Raw genomic sequence first — 18,978 nt, forward strand, 5'->3', positions numbered from 1 at the left:
TGACTCGGCTATGACTCGGCAAAATAAAAAACCCTTGAAATTTAGAGATTTTTAACGATTTAAAACTTGTTTCATGCACCCATTATTGAATAAAGCTTAAAGACACTATAACATCATCAAATAGAAGCTAATTTGATCACATACATCCATCACATGCATAGAAATGTAAATTGTAATTTGTAGCTGAAGGAAATAGAAAACATAGATATATAGAGTTATAAATGTTGTCAAATGTATATAAAATCCATGACATCAAATGTTCCCAAACATATATATAACTGTAAACAAAAACAAGTCTATGGCTCAGGCTCTAGCTCATCCTTAGCCTCAGAGTAGTCTGACTGCCTCCTACAAATGCGTCTAAGGTAGGTCCTGGATGACTGAGAAGCCATAGTCTCCACCTGTGAGGTGCCTGTGCCGGATCGTGCTCTATCCTCCTCCTCTGCCATAGCCACAGCCTCAGCCTCTCTGTCTGCTTGGCCAACCCACTCATGGTCCTCCTCAGTGAAGACGGGATCCGTAGACTCAGTGATCCACACAGACTCTGGATCGATCTCCACTAAAGTGATCGGAGAGGAGTCAGTGTCCAAAATCTGTCTGGTCCTAAGACGGAGGTTGTAATGAACAAAAACAAGATCATTCATCCTCTCCACAGACAATCTATTACGCCTCTTCGAGTGGATGTGCTCGAACATGGACCAATAGCGCTCACATCCAGAAGCGCTGCATGGCTGACTCAAAATACGGATGGCAATTTTTTGAAGGTTTGGGGTTGAGGGCCCAAACATTTGCCACCATCTATCTGAAATAACGAAAAAGAAAAAAAAATCAAACTCATTTCTAACTTTAAGGCTAGATTATAAAATCAAAAATTAAAATGCATAAGCCATAAACTTAAGAATCTTAAGTTTACATATATTTCTACCTGGCTGCAATTGTGTTCAAGCCTCTATGCACATGCTGCTTGCGAAGATTGCCTCTTCTCGATTATTATATTTATCCAGCTGGAGCGTTGTACTTGAGGCTGTACCATCAGTACACAACTTCTGAACCACTGTATACAGGCCACTAAGAACCTCCTCATCCACCTTGAAGTCATCACGGAATCGAAATGCCGGATTGAGATAATAGGCTACTGCATGGATGGGCCTATGAAGCTGGTTCTGCCATCTCCTATCAATAATCTCTCAAATGGGGCCATACTTATTCTCATCTCTTGCATATATGGACCTAATGGCCTCCTTGGCCCTATCCATACCCTCATATATATAGCCCATAGAGGGCTTCTCCCCATCAACAACTCGTAGGAGAACTACGAGGGGCTCAGTGACCTACACATAATGTTAAACAAAAACAATTAAGTCACAAATTAAATAAAAAGAAAAGAAAAATTGCAGAGTTAAATTGTTAATAAATTAAAATTAAATTACTAAATAGTAGATACTAGATAGTAGATACTAAATGTTAAATTGTAATAAATTTACCTGCACGGTTTCTCCACAGGGGGTCCAAAAACCTGGCTCATCAAAAATGCAATTTACCACATCTATCCCTGCAGTGGTCGTAGCATAGGATGAAGAAGTCCACTCCTCACCAACAAACATACGCCTGAAAGCCGCCTTTGATTTTATCAAGGATTTCAGTGTGAGGAAGTTTGAGGCAAACCTCGTGATACCAAGACGAGCCAACTCCTTTTGCCCCGTGTATTGCCTCATAATGCTAAGGACCAATGCATGATTGTAGATAAACTTGCTGATATTTTTTGCCCTTTCAACTATTGATTTCACCCATTCAAGCTTACCAATATCCTCCAACATGAGGTCAAGGCAATGGGCCGCACAAGGAGACCAAAAAATTTTCGGGGGCCCATCCATCAAAAGTTTACCTGCAGCAATTTTAAGTTAATTAGAAATTTTGATGTGTTAAGAAAATTTAAATAATCATAGATGCCTCTCCATCAAGACTTGAAAAGTTCAAAATTTACCTGCGGCAACATAACTTGCTGCATTATCTATCACCACCTGCATCGCATTTTCTTCCCCCACCTCTTGTATGACTTCCTCAATAGCCTCACATAAGTCTGTGGCATTTTTCACATGTGAGGAAGCATCAATAGACTACAAGAATATGGTGGATCCTGAAAATAGAGTTTAAAACTTTCAACAAATCAAAATTTAATTTATTCAATGCATTTAGGGAAGTACAAATTAGAATGAATCATGATCAATCACCTCCGCAAGAAACAAGAAAATTTAGGAGTGTTCTATTCCTCCTATCCGTCCAACCATCTGTCATGATGGTGCAACCCTTTTGGCTCCAAGACTGTTGGTGGTCCTCTAGCTCAACTTTCATATCCTCAACCATTTGTAACAAGAGGGGGCCACTTAACTCAGCATCAATAGGGGCTTTAAACCCCGCACCACAAATGGTTATGGAATCTACCATGCCTTGCCAATAAGGAGACCTGTCACAAATAAATTATGATTAGACAAAGTAGAGTTCAACTTCAAACTATAAATTTACTTTTAAACTTAAAGCAATCAAATCAAAAAGAATTACCTGGCTGCAATAAATGGAATGTTGCAAAAGTATCAAAACTTGCAAATTTGTTTTCTTGCAGCATCATGAACCTCCTTGTTCCAACCCATGCTCTCAAGCGAGGGTTGTGCCCCAGGAGTACTACACGGCACAAAATAACTATCCAACCTGGATTTCCGAACTCTAGGGGCAAAGGTAATAGTGCCACTAGGAGGAGTAGAAGTAGAAGCACTAGCACTAGCAGAAGCACTAAGGCAAAAGGGAGGCATGGAAGAACCCTCTCCAACAGCCTACAGATGTGGATGCAGATGCGGATGCAGATGTGGATGCATGGGAGCCAATAACACTTAACTCTTCCAATTGCCTCTTCTTAGTTAACTTTTCTTGTTCATGTGTTTCTAATTGGACATAACAGAAACGTTTTGCCTCAGGAGTTTGTAATTTGCATACCTCAATTTCATGGCCAGGTACGCTGGCAATATGGTATTTAAATCTATTGATGCCACCAAAATTAATTTCTTTACAAAAAAAACATTTTGTTGGATTTTTTTGTCTACCAATAAAGTCTTCAGTATATTTCCAAGCCTCATCCTTTCTAGGCATTGTGAAAAATGAATGTTTTTTAAACGTGAAGGCTGCTGCAATAAGAAAATTTAAATAGAAAAAATCAGCAAACCCTCCTTTAAAAAAAAAAAAATTGTAAATACATGTTTACAATTTTTTTCTAAAAAAATGTAGGGTTTGCACTTTGCTATTATTCTACTTCTCTCGTTGAAATTAAGCTAAAAAAATAAAAACAGTCAAGATTTGGAAAGTTAACTGTTAAACTAAAAAAAAATTAACAAAAAAATGAAAAAAATCCATTAAAATACCTAAAAAAAACCGGCAAAATCTACAAATTTTAACACTTACCTCTTTCAAATGAGTTGAGAAGTCTTGCTTTGGACTCCTTGATGCTCTCAATGCAAGCCTATGGCCTCCCCAATGTGATTTGTGGTCTCCTTGATGCTCTTCTTCCCTGCTGGTTGGAAACCTATGGCCTCTTGTTTTCCTTCCTCTCTCTCACTTTTCCTCTCTTCTTCTCACAACTAACAATTAGAAGACCTTTTAGGGTTATATGAAAGAGAAAGTAAGAAAAAAACAAGTGAAAAAGCTTTTCTTTTTTTTGTTTTTTAAAATCGAAATTGACCATTGCACGACCGAGTCCTGGAGCTCGGACTCGGCGAGTTTTGCCCAAAACCCGCCGAGTCCGCAAAACTCGCCAAGCTTGGCTCGACTCGCCAACTCAGCGAACTCGCTTGACTTGCGGCGAGTCTGGGATCTCTGATATATATACATAAATAGACGAATCAAATGATATTACCTATCATAAATTATTAACACTACCATTGCCTAAACAGTAATTATTAGTCTATCTAGAGGTTGTAAGGCAGACAGATGCATCAGATCTGGTCTGCCACTATATATGATATTAAATATGACTGTCATGCATATTGCAGTCTATAAATATTTAATAATTTTTATATTAATTTTCATATATTAATATTACTATTAAATTTTGCATAAAAACATTGTCAGGCTTCATATATTAAGCATATGTAATAAGCACATCCCCATGCATACCACCCAAACAAGGATGTTAGTGTCCGTAACTTAATAATAATTCTGATCTGGTCTGATCGCTGACTGCATAATATATATTCTTGCAGACTTGACCATTCTTTCCTTTTAAAAATGCTTATCTTCCCTCCTCCCTTTTTTCACCATTTTCATTCTATCTTATATCTACATCTTTCTAATGGAGAAACATGTATCTTCGAGGATGATTATTGTTAATGAATTAGCATCCTCTGCAAGATAAGAACCTTCTAAACTCAGTAATCTCCTATATTCTGTTTACTCATTTCATGCTTTATGTTTTGATCAAAATCATGATATTAATATTGGATTAGATTGACGACCTGCTTAACTATGTTAAGCGTCAATCTATAATGCTATCGGGCTATTAACCCGATAGCATATTAATGTCGATCCATATCAGCATTAATATGCTATTGGGGTATTAACCTGATAGCATACATTGTTATTGTTTATAATTCATATGCCCGATAGCATATTAATGTCGATCCATATCGGCATTAATATGCTATCGGGGTATTAACCCGATAGCATACATTGTTATTGTTTATAATTCATATGCCTTGATACCGATTCATAATCAGGTATGTTTTATCTGTAACAATTAACAATTAACATAACATACCGATCAGATATGATTAAGCACTATTATCATCAGCAATGATACCGATTCATTATCGGGCATGATATAAACGATGTTATGATTAATGATGCCGATTCATTATCAGGCATAGTATAAATGCAGTTATTATTAAAGATACCGATTCATTATCAGGTATGTATGAAGCACCGATTAGTTATGAATCGGCTGTTATTAGCAGGGGTCACGACCAAGTGACATCTTGGTCGGACATGTCTAAAAGACATGTCCGATCAAGGTGCCACTTGATCGTGGCCACCCTAATACTTATACATCATTCCGATCAAAGGAGATGACATCGAAATCAATAAATGTTCATTCTCCTTAACTGCAGTAAAAGTGAAAGATTACAATATTAGTATCATTGACATAATATTAAATTAAAATACAACAGCTTGCACATAACCTGTCCATTAAATTGGAAATTTAGAATACATTTACATGGTATCAAAGCCAAGTTGATCGAACTTGAGGCTATTTAATTTCGTGAAACAAATTTAAGAACAAGGTTATATATACTACATCACATTTCTTCTAATGGCCAGTGCTATCAGATTCGAAGACAGACTCGGAGGTGGCGATGATTTTTCAGCCTGGAAATTCAGAATTCAAATGATCTTAAAGGAGAACAAAGTGGATTCGTTTGTTCAAACTAAAAATGATCAACCCAAGAATGAACCTAACAAAACAGCATGGATTGAAGGAAATGAGAAAGTGATAAAAATAATAGTTGGTGGGGTGAGAAACAACATAATGCCCATCATAAGAAAACATCAGACAGCCTATAAAATGTTCAAAGCTTTTGAAAGCACATTTGAGATATCAAATGCAAGTCGACCTCTAGCACTAAAACGAGAAATAAATCATATCACCATGAACAAAGGGGAGACAATCAACACCTACTTCATGCGGATATCAGTTCTAAAAGATGAACTTGCAACTCTGGACTACGAGATCCGAGGCAAAGAACTAACACTCATTGCTTTAGATGGGTTGCCTAGTGGATGGAGCACATTCGTCCAAGGCATCAGTGCAAGGTCCAAATATCCCAAATTTGAAAGATTAAGGGATGACTGTCTCCAAGAAGAATCAAGATTGAACAAATTAGGAATGAAACACAAGAATATAGATGAAGACCTGCAGGTTCTAAACACAAACTCCAACAAGCAAAACAAGAAAAGGTAGTTTAGAAAGAGAAAAGGTCGTCAAGGCAAGAACACTCCAAAGAAGGACTTATCTCATATTCAATGTTACAGATGTGATCAATTCGGACACTTCGTTGCAAAATGCCCAGAAAGAACCAAGAAACATGCTACATTTGTCAAAGCAGGGAAGACTAAAGGAGAAGATGACTCTGAGAAATACGTATTCTATTCAACACTCACAAGTCAAGCTTCTAACAAAATCAATTCATGGGTAATTGATAGTGGTTCATCCAGGCACATCACTAGGTTTAGAGAAGCACTTAATTCCATGACAGAGAAGAGTGATGAGGACGTAACCATCGGAGATGACTCCACATATCCAGTCAGAGGAGTAGGAACCTGCACCATCAAATTAAAGACAGACATAACCTTATAGCTTGAAGGAGTACTATATGTCCCCGGTATCAAAAGAAACCTGGTTTCTATATCAGCACTGGAAGATAAAGGATACATAGTGGCGTTCATGGACAACAAAGTATTGGCCTGGCCAAGGAACTCCTCCATCAAGAAGGCAAAGGCCATTGGACAGAGACAGGGTTATTTGTATGAGCTGTGCACGGAAACCAATCTAGCTCTAATCCATGAAGCCACTAATGCAAATGAAGTTTGGCACAGAAGATTAGGTCATTTGAATTTTAGGGCTTTATCTTCAATGGGAAACCTTGTCACAGGTCTACCCAAATTAAAGCAAGATCATTCAGGGGCATGCAAAGGATGTGCCCTAGGTAAGAATACCAAAAGTGCATTCCAAAATAGTACTAGGAAAACTAGCAAAATTCTAGAGTTAGTTCATTCTGATGTATGTGGATCTATGTCCGTCTCCTCTCTAGGGGGATTCTTGTATTATGTAATATTTGTTGATGACTACTCTAGGAAGACTTGGATCTACTAACTGAAAATCACTCAGGAAACAAAGTTAAAACCCTAAGAACCGACAATGGGGGAGAATATACATCAGATTCATTTAAAGAATTTTGTATAGATAATGGGATTAAGAGGGAGCTTACTATACCTTATAACCCTCAACAAAATGGGGTAGCAAAAAGGAAAAATAGAACTATAGTTGAAGCTGCCAAAGCCATGATACTAGATCAAAACCTTAACACTAATCTCTGGGCTGAAGCTTCCAGCACTGTAGTATATATACAAAACAGGTGCCCTCACTTCCATCTTGAGGATAAAACTCCTGAGGAAGTATTCACTAAGATTAAGCTTGATATTAGTCACCTTAGGATATTTGGATGTCCTGTCTATATCCATATACCTAAAGAAAAGAGACTAAAACTAGAACCCTCTGGAAAGAGAGGATTGCTTGTAGGATATAGTGAAACCTCCAAAGCCTACAGAATCTATGTACCTAGTCAAAGAAATATTGAACTAAGTAGGGATGTAATATTTGAAGAAGACCTAGCTTTCAAAAGAGCTCAGAACTTCATAGAACCTGAAATCTACATACCTACCTTTAACTTAGATGAAAATCCTGCCCTTGAGTTTCAGAGGGAGAATCTAGATGAAACTGAAAATGAAAATGAAAACACACCTAGAAATATCAAGAAAAGACCACTATGGGCCACCAAAACAGTAGAAGAAGCTCAGAGGTTTGTTGCTCCCTCTAGAACTTTCAAAGAAAGCAAAAGATCTAATAAGTTTACTAGCTATGTTGCTCTTATGAATGATCTATCTAAAAACGAACCTGACAATGTAACAAATGCCCTTAAACATCAAGTATGGAAGGATGCTATGTCTGAAGAGTATCAATCCATAATGAAAAATGATGTATGGGAAATTGTCCCTAGGCCAACTAAGAAGTCTGTTGTTTCTTCTAAATGGCTCTTCAAGATCAAACATGCAGCAGATGGCAGCATTGAAAAATATAAGGCAAGATTTGTAGCCAAAGGTTTTTCTCAAAAGGAAGGGATAGACTATGAAGAAACATTTGCTCCTGTAGCAAGATATACCTCAGTAAGGGCTATACTAGCTATTGCAGCAGCAAAGGGATGGAAGGTACATCAAATGGATGTAAAGACAGCTTTTCTTAATGGAGAGATATCTGAAGAAGTATACCTAGAGCAACCTAAAGGGTTTGAGATCCATCATACAGAATCTCATGTGTGCAGAGTCAAGAAAGCCCTATATGGGCTCAAACAAGCTCCCAGGGCCTAGTATGAAAGAATTGACACATATCTATCAACACTAGGCTTCTCTAAAAATGAAGCAGATCCTAATCTCTACTACAAACAGAATAAAGGTGATATGCTAATAATGATTTTATATGTCGATGATTTATTAATCACAGGAGAGGATCATCTTATAGATCAATGCAAGAAAGAGCTATCCAAAGAATTTGATATGAAGGACTTGGGATTCCTTCATTATTTCCTAGGGTTGGAAGTATGGAAGAATCCTGACAATAGTGTTCTAAACCAAGGCAAGTATACATTAGATATTCTAAAGAGATTTGGATTGCTCAACTGTAGACCTATGACTGCTCCAATGGAAACCAATCTTCGTAAACTTAAAGAAGCAGCAACAGAATCACCTTCAGTTGACCCTACTCTATATAGGCAAATGATTGGGTCTCTCATGTATCTGGTAAATACAAGACCAGATATCTGCTATGCAGTAAATGCCTTAAGTCAGTTTATGTGTGAGCCAAAGGAAATACACCTAGTAGCAGTAAAACACATTATGAGATATTTGCAAGGCACATTAAACCTTGGTCTCAAGTATAAGAAAATTAATCTTAATCTACACGGATTCTCAGATTCAGATTGGGCTAGAAGTGTGACTGATCGGAAAAGCACCTCTGGGTGCTACTTCAGTTTGGGATCAACCATGATATCCTGGATCAGCAGAAAGCAGTCTTCTGTAGCACAAAGTTCCACCGAGGCCGAATACATTGCAGCCTCCATGGCAGCCCAAGAAGCAATATGGCTTAGAAAGTTGCTTGTGAGATTGTTTGGCAATCCGATGAAACCTACTATCATCCATTGCGACAATCAAAGTTGCATAAAACTTTCAGTAAATCCAGTGTTCCATGATAGATCCAAACATATTGAGATCCCATACCATTATGTGCGAGACATGGTAGACAAAAATGTGATCAAATTAGAATATGTTAGTACAGGAGATCAGACTGCAGATATTCTGATCAAACCACTTTCCAGAGTGAAGGTTGATCACTTCAGAAAGGGTTTAGGTATGATAGAAAGGTAATCTGCCTTGTAAATAAGATGTTGAAAATGTAAACTTCTTTTGTCATGTTGAGACATTTTGGGTTTTTACCCCCTATGCTCATGTCTAAGAGGTGACGATCTCTCAGATTATGAACACTTGCATGCAGACATCATAAGGTGACGATCTTATGATTCTCAAACCAGTTATCATGTTAGATCTCTGGTATGTCATGGATGTGCCATGATGATGTTGTGATAAAATATTTGAATGAAATGTTTGTGCACATATCACAACTTGGATAAGATGAGAACTTAACCATCCTCATATGTTTATCCTCTGTATTGTGTGTTTAGGCAATACTGATGTCACGTGTTTAGGTGATATCTTGTCATACTAAAATGATGAATCTATTATCTCACATAGATTGGTGATACTCTATGTCACATACTTAGGATAATGTTTTATGTTTGTATCCTATGTTCTTATGGTACTTCATATTATATGTATAGATGATATATATTCTTGAAGACTAACACTTTGAAAAAGAAATGTGATGTAGGTTACCTTATCTTCCAAAAGCTAAGAGGGAGTGTTAATGCATTAGTAGCCTCTACAAGATAAGAACCTTCTAAACTCAGTAATCTCCTATATTCTGTTTACTCATTTCATGCTTTATGTTTTGATCAAAATCATGATATTAATATTGGATTAGATTGACGACCTGCTTAACTATGTTAAGCGTCAATCTATAATGCTATCGGGCTATTAACCCGATAGCATATTAATGTCAATCCATATCGGCATTAATATGCTATCGGGGTATTAACTCGATAGCATACATTGTTATTGTTTATAATTCATATGCCTTGATACCGATTCATAATCGGGTATGTTTTATCTGTAACAATTAACATAACATACCGATCGGATATGATTAAGCACTATTATCATCAGCAATGATACCAATTCATTATCGGGCATGATATAAACGATGTTATGATTATGATGCTGATTCATTATCGGGCATAGTATAAACGCAGTTATTATTAAAGATACCGATTCATTATCGGGTATGTATGAAGCACCGATTAGTTATGAATCGGCTATTATTACCAGGGATCACGACCAAGTGACATCTTGGTCGGACATGTCTAAAAGACATGTCCGATCAAGGTGCCACTTGATCATGGCCACCCTAATACTTATACATCATTCCGATCAAAGGAGATGACATCGAAATCAATAAATGTTCATTCTCCTTACTTGCAGTAAAAGTGAAAGATTACAATATTAGTATCATTGACATAATATTAAATTAAAATACAACAGCTTGCACATAACCTATCCATTAAATTGGAAATTTAGAATACATTTACAATTATAACTCTTCTTTCCTTAATCGCACCCTTTGGTATATTTCCTATTTGTTTATATTAACATATTGATCATTGTCTAAAATGATTTCTTGTAATCGATGGTCATCTTAAACATAGAGTCTATTCAGCGCTAGTGTGTATCCTTCTTAGAGTCGGGACCTTTAGAGAATCGGGGCCCATTACTAATTCCAGATACTAATATCAATCATCAATAAATATTAATCAATTAATAATAAATCCAGATAATAATAAAAAGATGAATATTAATTAATTAATAATAGTTCAGATATTAATGAATATAAATTAATTAATAATAATATTAAATAAATATTAATCAATTAATAATAGTTTCAGATATTAATGAATATTAATTAATAATAATATTAAATAAACAGACATTATTATTAATCAATTAATAATAGTTTTAGATATTAATGAATATTAATTAATAATAATATTAAATATTCTTTAATTAATAATTTAATTGTTACATTTGGGTTATATTCATTGATAAGCGAAAAATACGATGATAAGGATGGGGCATGACAAGTACCCTCACACTTCACTACTAAAATCATTGAACATTCAATAACCACATGGAGAGAAACCATGCGAACAAATCAAGGCAAATGACAAAACACCATGCTTCAATTCTTCATTCATTTGTTCTAACTGCCATTACAACAATTCATGTCCAACAACTTCTACTTGTAAACATCCTAACTATCTAACTTTCTAACCCCTTACAATGAGAGATGCATTGGCATTTTATAGGCTTTACATTTTGAATCAGTGGTCAGGATTCGACCCATCCAATGGCTCTGTCCTGCCTTCTACAAGTTGTGACAACTTTCTGGTTAATGATTTCAACCACCTCCAACTACCTCTTCAGCTACCTACAACTATTCTCTATTATTTTGTAATGTCCCCTAATTGATTTATTTCAAAATACTAAAATTGATTGATATTTTTTAATTAGTTATTAACTAAGTTACCGATTCGGGTACGGATTCAACAAAAAAAAATTCTTGGGTACGGGTACGTTCGTACACACACACACACACACACACACATATATATATATATATATATTTTAATTTTATATATATATATATTTATACATATATTATATATATGTTCAAACATCAAAATTATATAAATGTTTTGATGCATTTCATGCATCATAAGGGGCAAAATTAGGGTTTAGATGTTAAAAAAATATTAAAAAAGTGTTTTTAATTGTTTTTTGTGTTTTTATGACCCGTGGGCCTTGCTTTTGGGAACCCACAGGCCTTGGTTCTCTTGGGGCCGCCCGGGTTCTCCCTGGGTCCTGCCCAAGTGGGCAGGACGTGGGAGGAACCCAAGGAGAACCCACAAAGAACCCACCACCGGGAGGAACCCAAGGAGAACCCGAGGAGAACCAGGATCGGGCAAGAACCAGGACCCGAACCCAGCCCATTTTGCCAAGAACCGATATCTTAGGTTATTAACAGGTCCTTATTTATTTTCCTCATTAGGTGATTAATTTTATTATTCATAGTTCTTAATATAGATATCAGACCTTGCTACTACTTCAATTTTAAAGGAGAACGGTTTACGTATGTTACCAAAATGCTTAGAGACCAAATACAATAGGTTCCCTCAAACTTTACAGATCCAAGCCCTTACCTATCTTGGGTCTATACCCTCAAGGCTTATGGGTCACTGATCCCCACCCCATCTTGAGGCTTAACCTATTGCTTGGATTTAGACTGCCCCTCTTTGGAACATCTCATTCCCATCTTCTTAAATACTGAAAACAATAACATGATTTAGACTATAAGTATACTAATTTCTAATGTATTATGAATATATATATGAAATTAAGTATGTATGTCATACATATTGCATTTCATATTAATATTACTATTAATTCTGCATAAGAACATTATCAGGTTTCATATATTAAGCATACTTATTAAACACATCCCCATGCATACCACCAAGAACAAGGATGTTACTGCATGTAACTTAATAAGAGTTCTGATCTGATCTGATCCATGGTGATGTCACTGGATGCTTTTGGTTCCTTTCCTTTATATTTCTCAAGGTGAAGGAGAGGTCACACCTCTTCGTCATGTATGCCCTTTGGCAAGAGACACACCCTTTGAAAGAATGCAACTCTTCATTATTTCTGCCCTTTGAAAGGGACACAACCTTTCACAATCAGATCTGCACTTCTTATTTATATCAGATCTGCACTTCTCATTTTCCAAATTCTCCCTCCCCCCCTCAAATGGGGTTCTCTTCTCCCTTTTATATCTCATGTTTGCGGGAGTCACAACTTATCATTTCATGCCTTTTGACCATTCATTAACTTTAATCAAATTTTAATTATATTCTTTTATATTTTTATTTTTATTTATATTCTTTTGTATTTTTATTTTATTATTATCATTTATTATTAAATTATATTTTAAAGTGGGGACATTACATAATCTTACTAGAAGACAGTTTCATTGGGCTCAAGGCACAAAAAGGTAAATCAGGTAGCTAGGAAATAACTAACCTATGTCCCCCTTTGTTTTGAATTACATTAATGGGGCCCACAGGTAGTCATCCTATAATAAAGCAATTGTTTTTCAAATAAATCAACTTTATGTTATTTCCAGCTATGCATTCTCTGTATCTGGATACTCCTCCAATCTCATGCCTTGGCCTTCAACTTGTTGCCAGCGGTGGTAGTAAAAGTATTTGCTTGTCCAACCTTGTCACTTTGTTCATGAGCTCCATTCGCAAGCGTCTTAAGGATGTTGGCTATGGAATTCCTTCCCTGACTTTGCCCTGGGGATCCTTCGGCTTAGGTAGTGTTGTAGAGCATACTGCATCTAGTCTCCTTTGTTGTGTCTTCTATCCTGCATGCACACACAGGTCAAGGATTAATCACTATCTCATACTTCATTTGTTCTTTGAAGAATTTGAACACTACCATGTCTAAGAAGGTCCTAGGAGTGCTAGCAAGTCAGAGGTTTTGAAAATGCCAAACTTTTAATACACAACAACACCGAACTTTCTTTAAACATTATAGCTAGAAAGGAGAATTCCATCTTAATAAGGCCTGGTTATTTCTCGATATTTTTCATGGAGGCTCCAAGACAAACATCAAAAAGTATTTCAAACTTTGCTTGTGTTTGATGGACTTCAAGATTTTTTTGGCTTCTGAGCAAGAATGTTGAACTTCACATATCATCACCTATGCTTTATCGGTCTCTTATTGATGTATATCAATGAATCTTATAAACTCTTAAGACAATGTTTAACACCCCTAATCCAAAATTTCATGAACACGACTTACTCTTTTCAGCTTTAATTTGGCTTTGTCGAGCTCAATCAGAAATTTGGTATTATTTTCGTCTTTCACAAAGGTGCTCTTATAAAAAAAGGGCGATTTAATTTTGCCAATCTTTCGAAAACATGACTTTTTTTTAAAAACTCGGCATCTTTATTGACACTTGCAAGGAGAGAAACAAACAATTTACGATTTTGACTTGTGCCTTTGAAATCTCGACCTTTCAATTTAAAATGTGACGCCAATATTATTTTCAGCTTTGAAAGGACTTTATAACAAACTTTAAGCTATTCTCACTTGTAGAGGTCGAATTTGGAGGCTCTACATCTTAAAATGTCGTGAAGTCCGGTAAATTCTTCGATGTTTAAAGAGTATCAAGAGACATATTTTTGCTATGCTTCTTATGTTGGTGCTTAGTGATAGCTACACATGGGCTTTGGCATTTAGAAAGGTGATCGAACAACTTAGTGGACATGCCACAAAATTATCTCAAATTTGTATTAAAACTCGACAGATGGAAACTCTTTGGGATTAGGCTTATTCCCACTTTTACACAAAGCACCGAACTTTGAAAACAACATTAAACTTTGACCTTTGACCATATAAAAACTTGGACTCTTCTTTGATATTACTATCAGCAAAGGCAAGTCAAAACATATGACTTGAGATGAATTTCTGCTTTGGTTCATGGAATGCCCTGAAACAAGATTTTGGGGTATACATCGAGGTTATTTCGGCATGCTTGAAGAGAAAAAAACAATAGCTCCTCACCTTGCGGTTCTACTGGCATCGACCCTTTCTTTCATCTATAATCCCATTTTTTGAAAAAAAAAAGGTTTTTAGTCCTTAATGTAAGGTTGTTAAAACTCACAAATAACACAGTTTTTTCCACACGTACCAATTATTCATGTACTAGTACATTCATATATTACAACATAAGTAATAATGATAAACAACTAGACCAGAAGAGTTATATCTTTATTGATTTCCAGAATATATCCATACATAATCTCCCTTGCCGAGGTTCCATCCACACAATATATAGACCTGACGGTTGGCCAAGTTGCCAACCGTTACCAACTCCCAACTACCCAATAGGAACCTCTTAGTGACACAACATAACCATAAACACAACATAAACACAATTATAATTATTATTCTTACTAACATAAGTTATTTACCCCTAACATTAGCCCCCCCAAAAACGTAGTCGTCTTCCAGACGACTTAGAAAATAAGAGCTGAAATATAAAACATAAACTAGGACCGAGAAGAGGGAGGAGGCATCCCTATAGTGGCCGGAGAAGAAGGTTGTTGTCCGGTGTGAAGTCTTAGGTTTTTTTTTGCTAGCAGCTGTCGTTCCCATGCCTTCTTTACCATGTGGGTAGCTTCCAACAATACCGTACTGGCACATCACATCCCCTACCTCATCTTTCTCTGTTGGTACCGTACTGGCACCTAGCGTACCAGTACATGTTGGTACTTTGCTAGTACATGTTGGTATCGTACCAGTTCTTGTTGGTACTGTACCAGTACCTATTGGTAACGTACCAATATTTGTTCCTGTTGGTACCGTACCAGTTCATGTTGATAACATACAAGTACATGTTCTTGCTGGTACCGTACCAATTCCATCTGTAACATACTAGTACATGTTGGAACCATACTAGTACTTGTTGGAACTATACCAGTACCTGTTGGCACTATACCCGTACCTATTGGTATAGTACCAGTACATGTTGAAACCATACCAGTAATTGTTGATGTTGTACCAGTACCTGCTAGTACCATACCAATGTCTGTCATACCAATTCCCTACTCTGCCGTTATGTCTTTTCCTGGTACGACCTCTCCTGCCACTGTCTGGTCTACTGTACTGGTACCCTCTGTGGCTTCTGCTACAAGTACAACCAAGCTGATCTGTGGTAATGATACCCACCACTGTGCTGGTGGTTCCCCTTCGTTGATTTTTCAAAACAACACCCCTACTAGTCGTACGTCTCCCACAGGGCTGGCCACCGTGAGCGCTTCCTGTGGTACCAAGTGTGCCGAGGATAATTTCGGAGGTGTGAACTTTACCATCATACTCTTCCATTGTGCCTGTAACCCTCCGTGTTGATCCTCCTCTTCCTGTTGCTGCGACTCTACTTCCCCTTCATCCTCTGCAGCTGTGTGTTCTGCCATATGGAACTCGTCATCATCACTTTCCTGCTCCTCAGTCTCTTCCACTTCCTCCTCTGAATCCTCTACGTTGTTGACATCTTCGACCTCTATGGATGCGTCCAGTTTTCTTCTCTTTTTGGTCAGTTGCGCGGTGTCACCTAGTGTGTCTAGGTGGGTATAGTAGTACATGGTAGGTTTATTTCGTTCCACTCGTCTGCACGGTTCGAAGGTTCCCCAAATTTCTGGCGGTACTTGCAGGCGTACAACATCCAAGAATAGGCTGATGGCATGGTGGCACATGTAGAATGTCTTGTGTTCCATCTTGAGAAAATCATGAATTCTTTTCGCCAGCAATTGCCCCTAGTTGTACACTTTACCACACTTAATTTGATTCATTAACCTTATCATCCAGACGGCTATGTCGGATGCACGGTTGGCTCCTGTGAGGCGACTTTTTACCAAGTCCATCAGCATTCTCCATTCTCCTGGTGTGATAAATGCACGCTTCAACCCCCTACTGTCCAACCAGGCACTCTTCCATTGTTCCTCTGTGAGGTCATCCCTACATACCAAATCCATCAGCCATTTCTTTTTTTCCTTGGTGAGCTTCTTGGTTGGTTTCGTTGCAGATGCCCCCTTCTCCGCTATGCCAACTACCCTCCTGAAGTCCTCTGGTTTGAATGAAAAGCGTATCATGCATCCCTGGAACTGAATAATGGAAGCCCTTTCTTGCAGGTTGTATCTGGATACCATAGTTCGTAGCATTGGCTCAAAATCCTTGATGTTAAATGTGGGCATCTGGATGGCATGGTCCACCTAAGCTTTTCTGAGGGAATCCTTTATCACATGGTCGGGGAAAGTTTCCTCCCACCAGGTACGACATTCACTGCTAGTCACACTCTCAAAGGCTACATTCTCCGCCGTGATTCCTTCTGGATCCTTATAAATATAGAACAATGGCTTTTTTGTTTTGCAATCTTGTGATTGCCAATATGCCTTCCCTCGATCCTTCCACGTCCAGCATATTCACCCCTTTTTGCCTTGGACAGTCTATGTCCTCATGATTCCCTAGACCGCACCATTTGCACAACAAACTTCCTGGGTCACCCTATTTTGACATTCCTGTGCAAAGTGACCCCATTCGTTGCACTTTTCGCATTGAATCATGGATTGTCCCTTCGCATCGTATTGAATTCTACTCCTTGGCATGTTATTATTGGACCTGTTGTTACCTCGCCGATTGTTTCTGTACCCTCCAAGAGAGGCGTCAGAGTTTGTTGTCGGCTTTGGAGGTGTCGCTGGCGGTGTGACTTGGCCGGGTTGGGCATAGAGCACTTGTGTGCTCCGTGTTTTCAAGTTGTACGGGCATAACTTAATGGAATGTCACATTACTTGGCAGATGTCACAGAAGGCCTTGCGGGGACAACTCCCCTTAGTGTGTCTTTCCATCTTGCAGTCGGTGCACCATAGCTCCTTTCCTTCCGTGCCACCTTCTTTGTCAATCTTTAGTTCTTTCATCATTCTCATCATATCCCTTCAGAGTGCTTGCACGGTTTTGGACTCCCCATCATTGTCTTCATCTGTACTATCACCATCGCTCACCCGGCCCTTCCCTCGTAATGTCTTATTTTCGCTTTCAATATCCATCGCACAGTTGTATGCTTCATATGAGGGCGGGGGAACCACCTTCATCTTCCGTCTGAGGGATGGTACCAATTGTTAGTGTAGGTTTTTTTATTTTCCTTATGTTAGGGGGTATTTATTTTTCCTACACATATATTATTAAGCTTGCTTAGGTTATTAGGTGTGGTTAATATGAGGACACGTGGCGGAATACATTAGCTACATGTGTAACTCTCCACCTCACATGGGCAGTTGAGTTACACACCCTCTTTTGGCTTGTTGTGCCACCTCTCATAACCACTATTTTGTCATTTCCTAAGTGGGTTATGGGGTAGTTGGGTTTCTCACCCTCTTTTGGCCTTATGTGCCACCTCTTATAACTCCTTTTTTGTTTTCATGTAAGGAGGTTATGCCACATGTTTTGACATTTACCAAGTAGGTAAAAACCTCCCACCTTTTATGGGGTAGTAGGTAAAACCTCCCACTTTTTATGGAGGTGGGAGTTAATGCACCTCTTGGTTGTATATGCTATTATTTTTCTATATAATAAGCAATATACTCTCACCTTCACTAGTGAAGTGATAGCTCAGTGAGAGTCTTCTCAAAATTCTCTTCTTTATCTCTATTTTTCTCTCATATCGGATTTATCTTCATTCAGCTATTTTGATCTTCGATCATCTGTTGCTTGGAGTTGCATGTGATCTATGACCGACATCAGATCCTGGCTCAATTCTTGCTTCTCACAGAATTTAACACCAATCCTTCAACAAACCATCTCTTCTTGAGGCCATCAGTCGGCTAGTTCTCCATTTTATTGAGTAGTTCCCTCAGCCTTCTACTATATGCCTGCACACTTTCACTTTTTCCCTGCTTGGTATTGTAAATCTCCGCCACAATTTCATTGTCGTCCCATAGGAGTTTGAACTCCTCTTCGAAAGCCTTCTTCAGACTGTTCCAGGACGTTTTATACTGGGCATCCAGGTCTGTATACCAGTCAATGGCTATTCCTCACAGAGTGGCTGGAAATGCCTTCAACCAGTAATCTCGGTCGTCCTGGCCATTTGCCTCCCAAATGGTCACGCATGTCTTACAATGCCGTACGGGGTCCTCCGACCCATCGCCCATGAATTTAGGAAGCTTTTGTTTCTCCGAGGTGTGTGCCATTGTTCTTGCCTAGAGGGTTTTATGTAGCGCTTGGAAGTGACTATATGTCGGAAAGGTATTATGTGTCCGGGAGGTACCGTACGCTCTTGGTCTAGTTGGGCTCCTGTCCGCAGGGCTTTGGTCACCC

At 38.0% G+C, this 18,978-nt stretch overlaps 2 protein-coding genes across 3 annotated transcripts in view; one reads left to right on the plus strand and one right to left on the minus strand.

The window, feature by feature from the left end:
* Positions 1-18,978, plus strand: part of LOC131041410 (alpha-N-acetylglucosaminidase) — a 286,676-nt gene that overhangs the window by 249,806 nt on the left and 17,892 nt on the right. The window lies entirely within an intron of this gene.
* Positions 1,177-1,838, minus strand: LOC131857101 (uncharacterized). The gene is made up of 2 exons (XM_059209186.1): positions 1,485-1,838; positions 1,177-1,331 (listed from the first exon to the last, which is right to left on the minus strand). Exons 1-2 carry the CDS (start codon positions 1,815-1,817, stop codon positions 1,188-1,190), a joined length of 477 nt encoding a protein of 158 aa, XP_059065169.1. The 5' UTR covers positions 1,818-1,838; the 3' UTR covers positions 1,177-1,187.

The sequence above is a fragment of the Cryptomeria japonica genome, chromosome 7 (assembly GCF_030272615.1).
Source record: "Cryptomeria japonica chromosome 7, Sugi_1.0, whole genome shotgun sequence".
Taxonomy (NCBI): domain Eukaryota; kingdom Viridiplantae; phylum Streptophyta; class Pinopsida; order Cupressales; family Cupressaceae; genus Cryptomeria; species Cryptomeria japonica.